We start from the raw sequence: 14,565 nt of genomic DNA on the forward strand, positions 1-14,565 counted from the left end.
AGACAATGCACGAATTGATTGTTTATTTATTGAAATGGTTCTTATTGCTTAGATTGATTGGATTTTGGCGCCGAACTTATTTGATCCACTAGCACTATAGCCATTATAGATCTATAATAATAAACCCTTAATTAGAGGAAGAAAGGTAGATAAGGTAACACATGATGAATAACCAAAACACAAAAACGAGATCCATCATCTTACTCAGTAGCTAATACAAACTCAAAGCACAAGTAGCATGTAGTAGTAGCATCAAGAACTAGCTAGCTAAATTAGGCCGCATACAATATTACACAAGTCCTAGTCATCAATCACTCCTTAATAATTAGCTAGAATTCTGATTTACATGATGACGCAAGCATGAGGATTCTCATCGCTGAACATGGAGGTGTACTTGTCGTCCGGCGGACTAGAAACCGCCTGAGCTACGTTTCTGACGTAACCAGACGGTGCCTTCTTGTCATAAGCTCCGGCAACGTAAGGATAAGCAACGAGGTTGTATGGAACGTAGGGCCAAATCTCTGCTTTCTTTCCGGTGCTCTTCACCTTCTTTAACACCTTGTTTGGCTCCACATAACCTGTCACCGTCACCCGGCTTTGCTTTCTGTTCACTTCGACTTGCTTTGCACCTAATCAATATATAATTAGTTACGTCAATTAATTAAATAATACTAGATTAACAAGACCATTACCATGATAAGACGGATGTAGAGTACATTCCTGAATCCAAAATCATATGTTTAAGAAGAAGATCTAGCTTCCTTGTTGAACTTGCAGAGTAATAATGGAAATCATTAACACTGTTTGGGGTTTCAGTGATTTCAAACAAAAGCTACAAAATTGACCAAAGAAAAAACAAAAGCTACAATATGTGTCAGCTTTGTGGGACTGTGGGAGTAGTAGTGAAGAAAAGAGGAAGATGGTCAAAGTAAAATTTATGTCTGTTGCAGTTCTCGATCTTTACGAGGAAATCTCAAAGAAGTAGGTAGAAAATCTGTCTTAATAACTCTTTCGTTTGAACTTATTAACGAAACAACTTACCTTCTGGCTCACTCCGAAGTATCGTAGAGATGTCGCGGGATCGATTAGACTATAAGCCAGTTATGTTTACACCATTAGAGAAAGAGAGAGGTTGCAATATTGATAGGCTTGATTTCAAATAGCAAGCTAGCAAGTAATACCTTTCATGTTAGAGACTGCACTCTTAACTCTCCTTTCACAGCCATCACAGTCCATTTTCACCTTGATTTCAACTGTCTGCAAATCAGAAAAGAAGAGAGAGAGAGAGAGAGAGAGAGAGAGAGAGAGAGAGAGATCAGAGATCAGAGATCAAAGATCAAAGAGAAAAATGAGTATTTTACTAAACAGAGTGATTAACTAATCAATGACCATGCATGCATGAGGTTATACCTGCATTGGCTTTCGTTTCTTTCTGGGTTTGGAGCTCATTGTGAAATAGTCTGATAGAGTGTCTAGAGCACCCATTGATCCTCTTTTGAGTACTGTGGAGATGGAGAAAGAGTTTGTTGCTGAGGACTGTTTCTTTGTGAGACTTGGTCTTCCTCTGTGCCTATATTTATAAGACGAAAGAAACTATGGGTGCAAGTTGTTCTCAACAATTTAATATGATTGTACTGCACCAGATAATGATGTGTACCCTCTGTCCCTCATTTCACGCCATATATTTTTTTCAAAAATATCATCCCCAACTACTGAGATTTCCGTTCTGCAGCTTCTGCTCATGGACCAGACAGAAATTAACTAGATCAATAATTATAAACGTTTACGAATTCAAGGATGAGAACCAACTATATATATATGTAGCATCTACATAGAGGTATATACTAGAATTAATTATTGTCCGAATAACAAGGTTTTCTTTGGAGCTTTTGTGTTAATAATTTTGTATATTTGACACCAATTAAAGACAATATCGAAATTTGTGTAATTACATACATTGAGACTTGAGTGATACTTTAAATATCTTGAAAATTGACTTTTAAGTATTCATATTTACCAATATTAATGGTGATACTTGATACTTTGATATTTTATAAATATAGATTACTGGCATATCTATTATTACCGATACTTAAAGACTGTATTCAAGAATAAGCTAGTTGAGGAATTATCTAAAAGGAATTGTCATGTTCAATAGGCATATGTAGCCAAAGTCTACTCTGTTGAGAATGTGTATAATTAATCATTTCAAGTATGGCTTTCATCATTTGCTGGCCTTAGCTAGCTAGCTAGCAGAACAGATAAGATGAAGGCCGGTGCTACTCGTATTCTTGTCCACCTTTTTCAATTTCAATCATACGCGGCTTTCTTGACGGTTTACTAATTTGCATTGTTATGTATCTTTTGAAAATCAAAGTAACATGGTTTATTCCTCATCACTACGTACGAAGTGATCTGTTACTGGTTAATAGCTGTAAATTTGAAAACAGACTGTATCAAACACGTTTCAAGTGAATCGACCACATTTGGTTCAATCGTGTCATGGAAAAATCCAAGGTTTTGTTGTATGGTTTTTTAGCTAGATTGATGGGAAAACAAAATATTCATGCATGGGTCCAGTTATTCAACAGTTTAGGTGAAACATCCTATAGGCCTTAGCTACAAGCACTAGCAGATGGCTACTTTTTTCGTCTTAGGACTAATTAAGTCGATCGCTCTTATAATTGATATTTGAGAGCTAGTATATAATGCCAAATATGTGTCTCATGGGGTTAAAGCAAACATACGTTAACAGTATACAAGTATAGATCAAAGATTTGAGGAAGAAGATGATCAAGCTAAGCAGCTATTTTCCAGACCTCACTTCACAATTGTGTTTATTGTTGGTATAAATGGATAATGCACTATATATACCTTGGGCTTCTTACGCGTGGCATTTACCAAGTCCAAGAGTCTAGGAATAGTTATAGCACATAATGCATACATTTGGGAACCAAATTGATCGAAACTAACTAGACTTTAATTGTTGAACATGTACTGCCAATTCAGTCATAGACTGTTATGATCGATTCAAATTTCCAACAATACATTCATGTATAATTCAGATATTGAAGTGCATGATTAAACTATAAAATGGATTGTTAATGTTGTGCTTTTGTGGGGTACAAAAATATATCAAATAAATCATAGTGAAACGTTAAATCAAATGCCTTCCGGCCACAAGGAAAAAAGAAGCCTTTTTGTACATGCTTTTGGAAGAACTTCTCCCCTAAGATCTTGATTTGTACTCCTCAAGTCCTATCAACAATTATTCTCCCAATTCCTAACCATATCTATTATCTAATATGTATAGACAATGCACGACTCGATTGTTTATTCCTCTTTAACCTCAAAGTGCTCGAGTGATTAGATTTGGCGCCGAACTAGTTATTTGATATCACTTAATTAATGGCAGTTTTAATATATAGTCCTTTAATTAGGGAAAAAAGAAAGATAAGAAAAATTAGTGGAGATCGATCATCTTAATTACAGACTCAAAGCACAAAGTGGCATGTAGTACTAGTCCGCGTACAATATTACATAACTGAGTCCTTAGTTTTGATTACATGATGGCACAAGCATGAGGGTTGTCATCGCTAAATAGAGAGCTGTACTGGTCGTCCGGTGCGAAAGCAACTGCCTGAGGGACGTTTCTGACGTAGCCGGACGGTGCCTTCTTGTCATAAGCTCCGGCAACATAAGGGTATGCAACGAGGTTATATGGAACGTAGGGCCAAATCTCGGCTTTCTTTCCGGTGCTCTTCACCTTCTTCAACACCTTGTTTGGTTCCACATAACCTGTCACCGTCACCCGGCTTTGCTTTCTGTTCACCTCCACTTGTTTAGCACCTGAAGATATAATTAATACTAATGCATAATTAACCAAGTTGATTGGTAATAAGAACATACTAGACTATCATACAACAAACTATCAAAGGGTCCCCAAACATTTATTGAATAGATATCGATGTAAAGCTGAAAATTATGCATGCCACCCTTTTGGCAAGTGGAAATATACAAGTATATGCAAGATAAATTAGTGTCAGATTTCTGTCAGAATTAACCCTGAATTGAAATATTCTTTTCTACTAATGTAAAGCTGCATGAAAATTATGCATGCCACCCTTTTACCAAGTGTAGATATGTAAGTATATATATGCAAGATAAATTAGTTTCAGATTTCTGTACGAGTAGTAGTACTATGAAATAATTTTGAAATTTTTGTCTCCTGCACTTTCTTCTATCAAATAATTACTTACAGTTCTTCTTGAAGCACAGAGGCTTGGAAATTCTGTCTGGATAAAGACCTACTTCGGTCTGGGTATAACTTATTAATGAACTGTTCACGGGCCCTTGTACATATACAACATGCATAAATAATATTTATGCTAGCTTCTGTTTTTCGTAACTTAATGATGGATTAGCTGCTTCATGTTAGGCTAGCTACTCTAGGCAGTTAATTGAAGCTTAATAAACCAGGGTTTGCAGTAGTAATTAAGTGGTACCTTTCATGTTAGAAACAGCACTTTTAACTCTCCTTTCACACCCATCACAATCCATTTTCACCTTGATTTCAACTGTCTGCAAATTAAGCGAGAAAGATATCAGGGAGAGAAATCAACGATTACCTGTACGATAGTGCTGAAGAGAGAACAAGTATATATATCAGGTTTATTTGAGAGGTTTGGATAATACCTGCATTGCCTTGCGTTTCTTTTTCGGTTTGGAGCTTATTGTGAAATAGTCTGATAGATAGTCTAGCACACCCATTTCGATCAGCTTCTCGCTTCTTAATTTGAGAGAGAAAAACCGTGGGGTGGAGAGAGAGCAAAGATATACAGATATGTTGTGTGTGACTTTGGTCCAGCTCCACGCTTATATTTATAGGAGAAGAGAAACTCTGGGTGCCCTATTATAATTACGTACTACAAATCTATATACCGCACAGACAATGACGTGTAGAGTCCCTCCATCCCCAAATACAGTGCTTTTCTCCAAAATATCATGCCCAACCACTGTGCTTTCCGTTCTGCTTGATCATGGCCCAGAAACTAAACTAATTATGGTTTTATTATTGACCTTAAGAAAATCTTTAAAGGGAGTATTTTCTGGGGGAGTTTTCGGTGCTATTGCTAGCTTTTGTTTATTTGGCAGCGTTTAATAGTAAGCTAGCTGTCGTTTTGCTGCTTTCTTTGGCCCAAAGAAAGGGAACCGTTATCTTCCATGCCCTACTCTGGAGTTTTTGTCACCTAAACACAACAAAAATGCGCATATATAGCCAGAGTTTACTTAACTGTAGCAATATTCATTTTCAAATTCTGCGTATAGTACTAATTAATATCATGCAAATTGTTAATTAATACTTTATAATTTTGTAGCATCAATTTTACTTCACACACACACACACTTTTCTGCAGTGATTTTTCTTTTTCTTTCCTGATGATCATGAGCTGTGGGGATGGAGATGGTTCTGACTAACTAATATATAGAGTTTTCGATGGAGTGCATAAAAAATTGAATGATCTGGAGCCCATATTATACCTGTCTTTCATCATTTGCTAGCTTGAATATGATAGAATGTAGTTGGTGCTCCTCATTCTCGGCCACTTTTCTTTTCCAATCCATAATGTTCCATTAATCACTTAATTTACAAATATTATGATTTCAATATTTCCTAATTACCGAAAATAAAAGGTAAAATTTCATTTCCCACATCAACTGAAAACACAAATCTATTCGACACTTTCTAAAACCCATTTGGCGGAGTAAGAACCATGTCTTCTTAATCTTGGTTCTCTTCTCATTTTGTTTTTGTTTTGAGGGTTAAGCTAGCTTATGTGTACCTATAATAATGTCGAACTTCAATCCACTACTTCAAATTGCAAATTATTAATTTTCTTCAATTATTTGATGTGGCAAAGTACATAATGACATGGGAGACTAAGGTCTCAAATTTTAGATCTTATTTGAGGTCAATAATCATTTTTTGGTATAAATATCATTGAATTACATCAAATAATGTGTGTAGAGCTCTAATCCGGGATGAATTGCAATGTGAATAGCTATAAATTTGAAAAGGGAGCACACCGAACACCAAATTTAAGTCAATCTGATTGAGACGGAGCATTGGAGGTTGATCTAATTAATTTATGTCATGCAAAAATCTAAGGTTTGTATGGTTACTGAGATTGATGGGAAAACGATAGAACTTATGTCATGGGTCCAATTATTGAAGAGTTTAGGTGAAACATCGCTACAACCCTAGACTACAAGTACTCTACCGGAAGATATATGCCTGTATGCTATGCTAAACTGATCGAACGATATCAAGTCCATCTCTCGGAGGGACTAGATCATATTTTCATGGTTTTCGTGAGAGCTATCTCTGCTACTACCGCCTCGCTCTATATATATGTACAAAACTACAAATTCATGTATGTCATTTTCTAATAATTCATAGTGCGTCAATATGCTTTCATAATGAACCTACCCCACCTAGCTAGTTTAAGCTTTTCAGCATTTTTTTTTTCAATATATAGAGTATATATTGTCCACATTTCAAAAAAAAAAAATTGTCCAAGACTATCTTTTTTGGGAAAATTTCGCAAATAGTACACCAAGTAAATGCCACTAATAATTCTTATACATAAAGTTCCAAACCAAACATTTCGGTACACGAAATCTGAAACTCGACCCACTATCAGTACACGACGTCAATTTTTGACACCAAAATGTCCATTATGCCCTCAATTCTTTTTTTTTTTAATAAATTTTTTTTCTGTTCTTTTTTTTCCTTCGTTTTTTCTGTTTTTTTTTTCTATTATTTTTTTTCCTTCGTTTTTTCTGTTTTTTTTTTCCTTCATTTTTTCTGTTTTTTTTTTCTATAATTTTTTTTCCTTCTTTTTTTCTGTTTTTTTTTCCTTCGTTTTTTCTGTTGTTTTTTTCTATTATTTTTTTTTCCTTCATTTTTTCTGTTATTTTTTTCTATTATTTTTTTTTTCCTTCATTTTTTCTGTTATTTTTTTCTATTATTTTTTTCCTTAATTTTTCCTGTTTTTTTTTTTCTTCCATCAATTTTTTTTTCCTTCGTTTTTATCTCTTTCTTTCTTTTCACATGACTAAATATTGGCTGAGTTACAAATATAAGCTGTAGGACCATAAATCTCACCAATTGGAGGGCAAGGGCGGCGTTGGAAGCGAGGGAGTGAGCCTGGAAGAAGGAAGAAGAAAGAGATAAAAACGAAGGAAAAAAAAATAATAGAAAAAACGAAGGAAAAAAAATAATAGAAAAAACGAAGGAAACAAAATAACAGAAAAAAAAATTAACAGAAAAAAAGAAGGAAAAAAAATAATAGAAAAAAATAACAGAAAAAAAAATTATTAAAAAAAAAAACTGAGGGCATAATGGACATTTTGGTGTCAAAAATTGACGTCGTGTACTGATAGTGGGTCGAGTTTCAGATTTCGTGTACCGAAATGTTTGGTTTGGAACTTTATGTATAAGAATTATTAGTGGTCTTTACTTGGTGTACTGTTTACGAAATTTTCCCATCTTTTTTACCTAAAACTGTGTATAGAATACCTTTTGGTTAGGTTTATACTAGAATACCATATTTCTCTTTGCGAGGTGAAAATATATACCTCTTTATTAGGTAAAACACTCATGCTTGCATACTTTTTGGTTAAATTGATTTCAAGTTCTTTAATTATACCTCGTGGTTAGGTTGACTTGATGTTTTAAGTTTTATATTTTTAGTTATGTTCATTTTATACTAGTTTTCTGCTCACATGCTCTGCATCACTGCATGTGTAAAATTTTTATAATTATTATATTGAGAAAAAAATAAAAGTTATTTGAGAAAAAAGAAAGTGGGAAGTTATCTGAATTGTGGGTGGTTATTGCAGACACGGGTAGTTAACTATCTAAAAATTATTTATTTTATTTTTTATATGATTTTTAATTTTGCTATTTACCATACTACCACTCAATTATTAAAAATTAATATAAGATATAAGGGTTTTATTGTCTTTTCACACTCACTTTGGCTAACAAAGTCTCTTCTCTTAATAATAGTATATATTTTTTCATAATTTTTGGAATGATTATGTATAATTAATAATTTAAATTTCAATATTTGAAAAATTAAATATAATAATAATGAAAGTTTCACAAAATCAGGTAATTTAAATTTGGTTTTTTTTCTTGACTTGAAGGGGCAAATTGGATAGAACAAATAGTCAATGGACCGCAAATAACAAAGACAAAGTGACCGGATTGCATCCACTATTAAACTATGAAATTGGACCTTGATTTAAATTTCTCTATTTTTTATTCAAAATCACATGTTCCTTTTTTCTCATTAAAATCTTTTTTAGCAATTATAAAATTGAAGGAACTCAAGAATCTAGACCCAGTGTTGTTTTATGATTTTTCAAAATTGGAAAGCAGAGAAAATCATTAAAAAAATAAAAAAATTTTGATATTTTGTAGTGCCTCACTTGGAACATGTCCTAAAAATCATGCTTTACCTACATGTCAAACTATTTTAAAACTACTTTTATTCAAATTGTCCCGTACCATAATTTTATTATACGTAAATCATGATACATACACACATCTATACACATATATATAGAATATATGAACATGAGGAATTTAGCATACAATTATTTAATTGAGAACATGTGAATACTATTTTGATCCTGAATTATATATATTTTCAAATGGAAACTTGATCATTTTCATATCGTTGAGTTACTCAAACGAAAGTAGTATAACTACTATACATCAATAGATGTAGAAGCTTCTCTTCAAAAAAAAAAAAAATAGATGTAGAAGCTAGCTGGGACCGAGAGGGATTTTGCGGGTTTCGTCACATGCATGCAATCGTGATTTTTACCATATGAAGACAGAAAGTATAAACTACAGCGAGAAGCCACCATAACCTAGCTGCTCTTGCGTACTTTACAGATTGTTTACGCTTTTGAACATACTTAAGCAAATTGATTATCCTCTCTAACAATTAATCCATCTTATATTCATCATCATCATGATAAAAACGATAACTAATGAGCTGGCTAGATATACAACTCCTCTGAACAATCCAGGTCTTAAAAATCATCATTATATACCGGACCAATTTAAGTTCTAATATTAATCATCCAAATATTAATTAATTCTTAGATTCTTCAATGACCACGTAATTGAAATTGGTGGTATGCTTAATTTGGATACTTTATGCATATAATTAGGCGTATGTATATTTACCATGAGATCGATACATGAGTATTATTAAGTTTTGACAACGACAAAGAAGATATGTGACACCTTTAAATTAACTTGTTAAAATGCAAAGTGTGTCAAACTAGTGAAGTAATCCCAGATCTTGGAATTTTTCCACGAAAACAATGTGAAATGCAAATTGGAAGAGATGATTGAAGCAATGAGGCCAGCTAGATAGCTAAAGGCTAAAGCCAGTAAATTAGTTGGACTATTTTGTTAAATGTCATTGTTGTGAGTAAGAAATGTGTTTAAAAATTGGTCTTGGATAATAGTTTTTAATCAACACAAGCAACTTACCTTGAGCAAGCTCTCGTTTTCATCTGATACGATTGGATCATCATAATTCGCTTTGAGTTGAATAATTATATATATACCAAACCAGCTACTCTTCTAGCTCATTAAGCTAGAGTACCGTGAAAGTAACCTAATTTAATCTAATTAAACCAGGAGATTCCATGCAACTTAATTAAGTCCATATATGCATGCATTACTATATGTAATATACCACTGGTACACGACAATATTAACGCACACTTCAAGTTTCATAGTCGATTAAAAATGAAAGTAACGTCAAATAGTACGTACTGGATTTGTTGCTTGTGCTACAATCAAAAACATCTGATGGTCTTTGATATTGATCAGAAAATGTAAATAAAGCACGATTCCTGGCCAGCAATAACGTAATTGATCGATTGTGGTCAAATTCTGTTCTTGTTTGCAAATGCTTGGCGCGCAGCAGCCGGGTATATAGAATCAAATACATTACTATATTCAATCATGCATCTCCCTTGAAAACGTGATTTGCTACATACTCCGAAGAAGTCGATTCCAAGTAATTTATTAATCGATGAAGACAAAGTTTTCTCCTTCAATTATTGTACATAGGATGATTGTAGATCCCTAGCTAGCTTCATTAGTTGGTGAAATGAGAATCTCTCATTTTTACTATTTTAATATAAAAAATTCTCGAGGGCTTAATCTTAGTAGTCACGTTGGACGTTAGAGAAGTAAACTCTATTCATACATCAGAAGACGAAGAGCCAAAACTCTGTAAGTAACAGGTTTCCGTGATCCCATAACAATACCAAAAGACGTCTAGTTTTCTTCTCTACAACACTCATAGTAAAACAGTAAGTGGCGTTTCGAGTAGTGAAGAACTGAACATGTGAGTAAAACGGAGGAACCTACCTTTGAAAAGGGAACAACAGTTGGTAATAGAGGTTAAGTGGTTAACAACCCCATCTTAGGCTATGAAGGCTTTGAACATATTTTGATTATTTTCGCTATGACCAAAAGCTACCACCAAAAGGAAAGAAATCTGATCCAACAAAAATCCCCCGATCCAGTGGGCTTCTAAGCACAAGTTGGGCTGCTAAGACTTGTGAGTTATGAGCCCAGCTTAATTCAAGAATGGCCGTCTAACTTCAAACTCGGCCCAAAATAAACACCCATGACTCACCCAAACCGCATGTTTAACAGAAGTCCTTAACCGACTCTACGTTCACCAATGCCAAGACATCCACGTGTCAATTCTTCCCGCCAAAATAACCGAAACCCTCCCCTCAGAAATTCACTCTGCTATTTTCCAAGCCTTACTAAGCCTCAGAATCTCAGACTCTCTCCCAAGAAATCAAAGAAACATGGCTTCTTCTTCTTCAACCTCACTCTTCCTCTTCTTCTCTCTCCTCCTCCTCCTCTCTCTCCTCTCCTTCTCCTCCGCCCAAACCATCACCAACGCCGCCGAGATCCTCTCCAATTCCGGCTACAAATCCATGTCCCTCGCCCTCGACCTCGCCTCTCACTCCATCACCTCCCAGTCGCCGTCGATCACCGTCTTCGCTCCGGCCGACGCCGCCTTCGCCTACTCCGGCCACCCCACTCTCAACCTCCTCCGCTACCACCTCCTCCCCATCGCTTTCCCTCTCCGATCACTCAAGTCCCTCCCGTTCGGCGCCAAGATCCCCACTCTGCTCGACGGCCACTCTCTCACCGTCACCACTCTTCCGGCCGACCGCCTCGTCTCTCTCAACAACGTCACCATCACGGCGGCCCCAATTTTCGACGACGGGTCGTTGATCGTCTTCGGAACCAGCGGATTCTTCAACCGGTATTTCCGGATCTCGGGTCCGATTGGGAGCTACAGCCCCAAGACTCTAGGCTGCTTGGCGCCGCGAAACCCTAACAGAGCGATGGCGGTCGAAACGGCGGCGTATTACCCGTTCAGTGAAGCAAGCAAGGTGCTGAGATCGAAAGGCTGCTCTGTCATGGCTTCGTTTCTTGAAATGCAATTCCATGGGTTTCTCAAGTACCAGACCATGTTGACCGTCTTCGCTCCCGTTGACCAAGTCATGGTGAAGCGGATCGGAAATCTGAGCGAGTACTCGTCGATGTTGCGCCGCCACGTGGTCCCCTGCCGGCTTTCTTGGAGCGATTTGAAGAGTCTTGAGGATGGGACTGTGTTGAGGACTAATCTGCAAGGGTTTATGATCAACGTGAGTCGATACGACAGCGTTTTTGTGCTCAATGGGGTCCCGGTGATTATGCCGGAGCTGTATCACAACGGCTGGCTTGTGGTTCACGGAATCAGTGAGGTTCTTGAACTTCCAGTGAGCCTAACTCAGAGCCCAATTCAGAGTCAAACGGAGCCAGTGGTGGATACGGTGGATCCGGTGGCTTCTTCACCTCCCTCTCCGGCACTTCATCGCAGCTCCGGTGAGGTTCTTTGTTTGCAGGCCTTCATAATCTGGGTACCTTTTCTCTTTTTCTATGTTTTTAGGCCTTGAGTTTTCTGTGAAAATGTGAACTGTATCCATCTTAGCTATGAAAAACAAGTGCTAGCGCCATAACATTGTGAATGTTTTAGGCTTAATTGGTGTAAAAATATGGTGCCCTTGTAAGCTTGATTCCAGTTCATGTATGAGGATTTTAATTGTAAACTTTTGTTCATAGTTGATAAGGTGTTTGGAATGTTGATCTTGCACTTTTTGTTTTCATTTTCGTCTCAAGAAATGAAGCCATAAGAGAAATTTCTGCACAATCAGTAGAATAGGTGGATACTGTTTTCAAAGTCGTAGTAGTTATATGCAAACTTTGACGCCTCTGAGGTAGACTCCATGCCAATTGCTTCTGAAGTGCTAATGGGTATTGTTGAGGGTTCTTCATTCTTTCAAATGACATAAAACGAGTAACGTGCACCATTTAAAATCATCTAGGGTACTAAAGCCACATTTCTGTATGAGAAGTTGAGCATTACAGGAACAGAAATAAGCTCCAAAGTAAAAAGATGATCACTATAGCCAGACTGCTCAAATCCTCCTGCAATCTTAGCACTTAGCAGTCATCGTTATTCAGTAATTAGCTCTCTTTATTGCGCCCAACTAATGGGGTATTTTCTCAGTTTGGCAATCTTCAAATCGAAACTTATGACAGCATCCTTTCTCCCAACATCAAGAATTAAGGACTTGCTTTAGGTTACTAAACAACTGTGTCGCAGGCCGAATACCCACGTCTAGTATCGCCTGATATTTTTGCCTGATGCTTGAGCTTGCTGAGATTCAAGTGCTTGTTGCAATGCTGCTAGACTAGCATTTTGAACTGCCACCTCAACCAGCACCAAAAGTAGTAGCAGCATTTGCGGCGCCATTGCCAGGAAAGTCGGCCAAATTCATCATGGCACAGAGGTCATGGTTATTCACCCTCTTGACCTGCCCACCCAAATTGATGTTACCACCGCCCAATTGAGCAATATTGCTCCTGTTAAGAGCTGGCATGTTTTTGGGATCAATCCCACCTGGATTAATCGCCTTCATACCAATTTGGGTGCTGCATATGCATTATGCCTCGCAGTCATCTCATCCAACAGTTGGAGTGTTCAATTTACTTTTCCTCCACCTTGGCAGTTACCCAATGAACAAGTTAGACCACACTAACAATCACATATACGGAATTCCTACAATATGAAACATAGAAAATGAAAAACGATAGATTCGACATTACCCATATATTTACCGTGTGGTAATACGCACGTGTGATGAAGTTAGCTCCCTTCATTGTCGTTTTGGCACTTGTCAAGGTGGCCAAATCCTTATGAGGTATTCTGCCCCAACCCCATTTTCTTACATGGGTTGACCAAGCTCGACATCAAGAGTGTGAATGTGAACGGCTCTCCGAAGGGGGTTGTGACGGAATGATTATGACCATTTTAATTTGATTGGTATTTAGGTCACTATGATAAATAATGTGAGTCAAGACTGAAATGATGAAATGATGACGAAATCAAGTAATTCTTCTTGCATACATTTCTACAATTGAACAAGTTAAACAACACTAGTATGCACCTTGAGATTTTTTGCAATATGAGAAACCAAAAGTGAATAATGGAGGGGATTCAATTTACGCCTTTCGGGTCAGACTGAAATAGCTCTGAGATTACAGGGAAGACTTTTAGGGTTTGGAAATCGCAAAGAAAAGCTTGCTGCCTGTCCAGCGCCCCTCCCCCCCCCCCCCCCCCGCGTCGACTGTGGGTTCCGGCCTCATCGACGAGTGGCGGGTGTTGCCGGACGGGATCGTGGGGGCTCGTGGCTCCGTATCTGGATTCTGCTTCATCCTTCGTGGCTGGTATTCGAGGCAGGCTTTGAGCAGGTGGCCTGAGGCCGAATCGTGGCGACAGTATGCCATGGATTGTATGGCGCTGGCTATCTCTCTGAGATGCGTCGATAGGCGGATCAAGCTGACGGACAAGGCCGGGTGGCAAGGCAAGGCGAGTTTCGTACTGGATCTGGGTTTATTTCTGGTTTCGGCCGACAACAGTTGAGGTCGGCGTGGCTTGCTGTGTGGACCGCGTCTTTCTTGCGTTGCGAGTTTGACGGGGCAGTGTTATGGTGGTGGATTGCCGGCGGGCCACCTGAAGAGAAGGAAGACGGTTGGTGGGGTTGTTTCATGTTTTTATTTAGAGTACTTTTTTTTGTTAGGTTTTTTATTAGGATTTTGGTTAGGTCTTTCTGGTCATTAGCATGTCCCTACTTTGTTGAGCTAGGGTTGGGTCAAATTGAGGTGCCATGGATATGGTGTCTTTCCTGGGGACGAATTGGTTTGTTTTCGGTTTTATCTTATGGTCGATGTGCTGACAAGCGATCCTTGCACGTGGTTAGGCATCTTTGGGACACGGTGTGGAAGAGAGCGTTGGTTTTTCTTGCGGTTGTCTATGAGGTGGTATCGAATTTCTCGGGAGTCTCGGTAGCCCAGGTTGGGCGGTATAGGTGGTTAGGGGTTGAGCCATTTCG

The 14,565-nt window shown here is 37.5% G+C and overlaps 3 protein-coding genes across 4 annotated transcripts; 1 reads left to right on the forward strand and 2 right to left on the reverse strand.

Annotated features, from left to right (window-relative positions):
• Positions 1-169: 169 nt before the first annotated feature.
• LOC133709806 (heavy metal-associated isoprenylated plant protein 20-like) lies at positions 170-1,570 on the reverse strand. Its single transcript, XM_062135690.1, has 3 exons — positions 1,411-1,570; positions 1,182-1,257; positions 170-629 (listed from the first exon to the last, which is right to left on the reverse strand). Exons 1-3 carry the CDS (start codon positions 1,483-1,485, stop codon positions 343-345), a joined length of 438 nt encoding a protein of 145 aa, XP_061991674.1. The 5' UTR covers positions 1,486-1,570; the 3' UTR covers positions 170-342.
• A 1,884-nt stretch (positions 1,571-3,454) lies between these two features.
• On the reverse strand, positions 3,455-5,011 carry LOC133710082 (heavy metal-associated isoprenylated plant protein 20-like). 2 transcript variants are annotated; one of them, XM_062136058.1, is made up of 3 exons: positions 4,696-5,011; positions 4,506-4,581; positions 3,455-3,867 (listed from the first exon to the last, which is right to left on the reverse strand). In XM_062136058.1, exons 1-3 carry the CDS (start codon positions 4,768-4,770, stop codon positions 3,563-3,565), a joined length of 456 nt encoding a protein of 151 aa, XP_061992042.1. In that variant the 5' UTR covers positions 4,771-5,011; the 3' UTR covers positions 3,455-3,562. The 2 variants fall into 2 exon arrangements, with proteins under 2 accessions (XP_061992042.1, XP_061992043.1); XM_062136059.1 differs by having other exon boundaries at positions 3,455-3,849; positions 4,696-4,922.
• A 6,044-nt stretch (positions 5,012-11,055) lies between these two features.
• Positions 11,056-12,066, forward strand: LOC133709257 (putative fasciclin-like arabinogalactan protein 20). The gene has a single exon (XM_062134935.1). The coding sequence runs from the start codon at positions 11,056-11,058 to the stop codon at positions 12,064-12,066; it is 1,011 nt and encodes a 336-aa protein (XP_061990919.1).
• The last annotated feature ends 2,499 nt before the right edge of the window (positions 12,067-14,565 follow it).

This window comes from Rosa rugosa, chromosome 5 (assembly GCF_958449725.1).
Source record: "Rosa rugosa chromosome 5, drRosRugo1.1, whole genome shotgun sequence".
Classification (NCBI taxonomy): Eukaryota; Viridiplantae; Streptophyta; class Magnoliopsida; order Rosales; family Rosaceae; genus Rosa; species Rosa rugosa.

What these genes read in the sequence shown, in the direction of transcription:
- LOC133709806 (XM_062135690.1), bottom strand. Translation starts at nt 1,485, where the DNA reads ATGGGTGCTCTAGACACTCTATCAGACTATTTCACAATGAGCTCCAAA. An exon ending in AGAAACGAAAGCCAATGCAG is followed by an intron (nt 1,258 to 1,410) that starts GTATAACCTCAT and finishes TCTGATTTGCAG; the next exon opens with ACAGTTGAAATCAAGGTGAA. An exon ending in TGCAGTCTCTAACATGAAAG is followed by an intron (nt 630 to 1,181) that starts GTATTACTTGCT and finishes TATATTGATTAG; the next exon opens with GTGCAAAGCAAGTCGAAGTG.
- LOC133710082 (XM_062136058.1), bottom strand. Translation starts at nt 4,770, where the DNA reads ATGGGTGTGCTAGACTATCTATCAGACTATTTCACAATAAGCTCCAAA. An exon ending in AGAAACGCAAGGCAATGCAG is followed by an intron (nt 4,582 to 4,695) that starts GTATTATCCAAA and finishes CTTAATTTGCAG; the next exon opens with ACAGTTGAAATCAAGGTGAA. An exon ending in TGCTGTTTCTAACATGAAAG is followed by an intron (nt 3,868 to 4,505) that starts GTACCACTTAAT and finishes ATTATGCATTAG; the next exon opens with TATTAATTATATCTTCAGGT.
- LOC133709257 (XM_062134935.1), top strand. Translation starts at nt 11,056, where the DNA reads ATGTCCCTCGCCCTCGACCTCGCCTCTCACTCCATCACCTCCCAGTCG.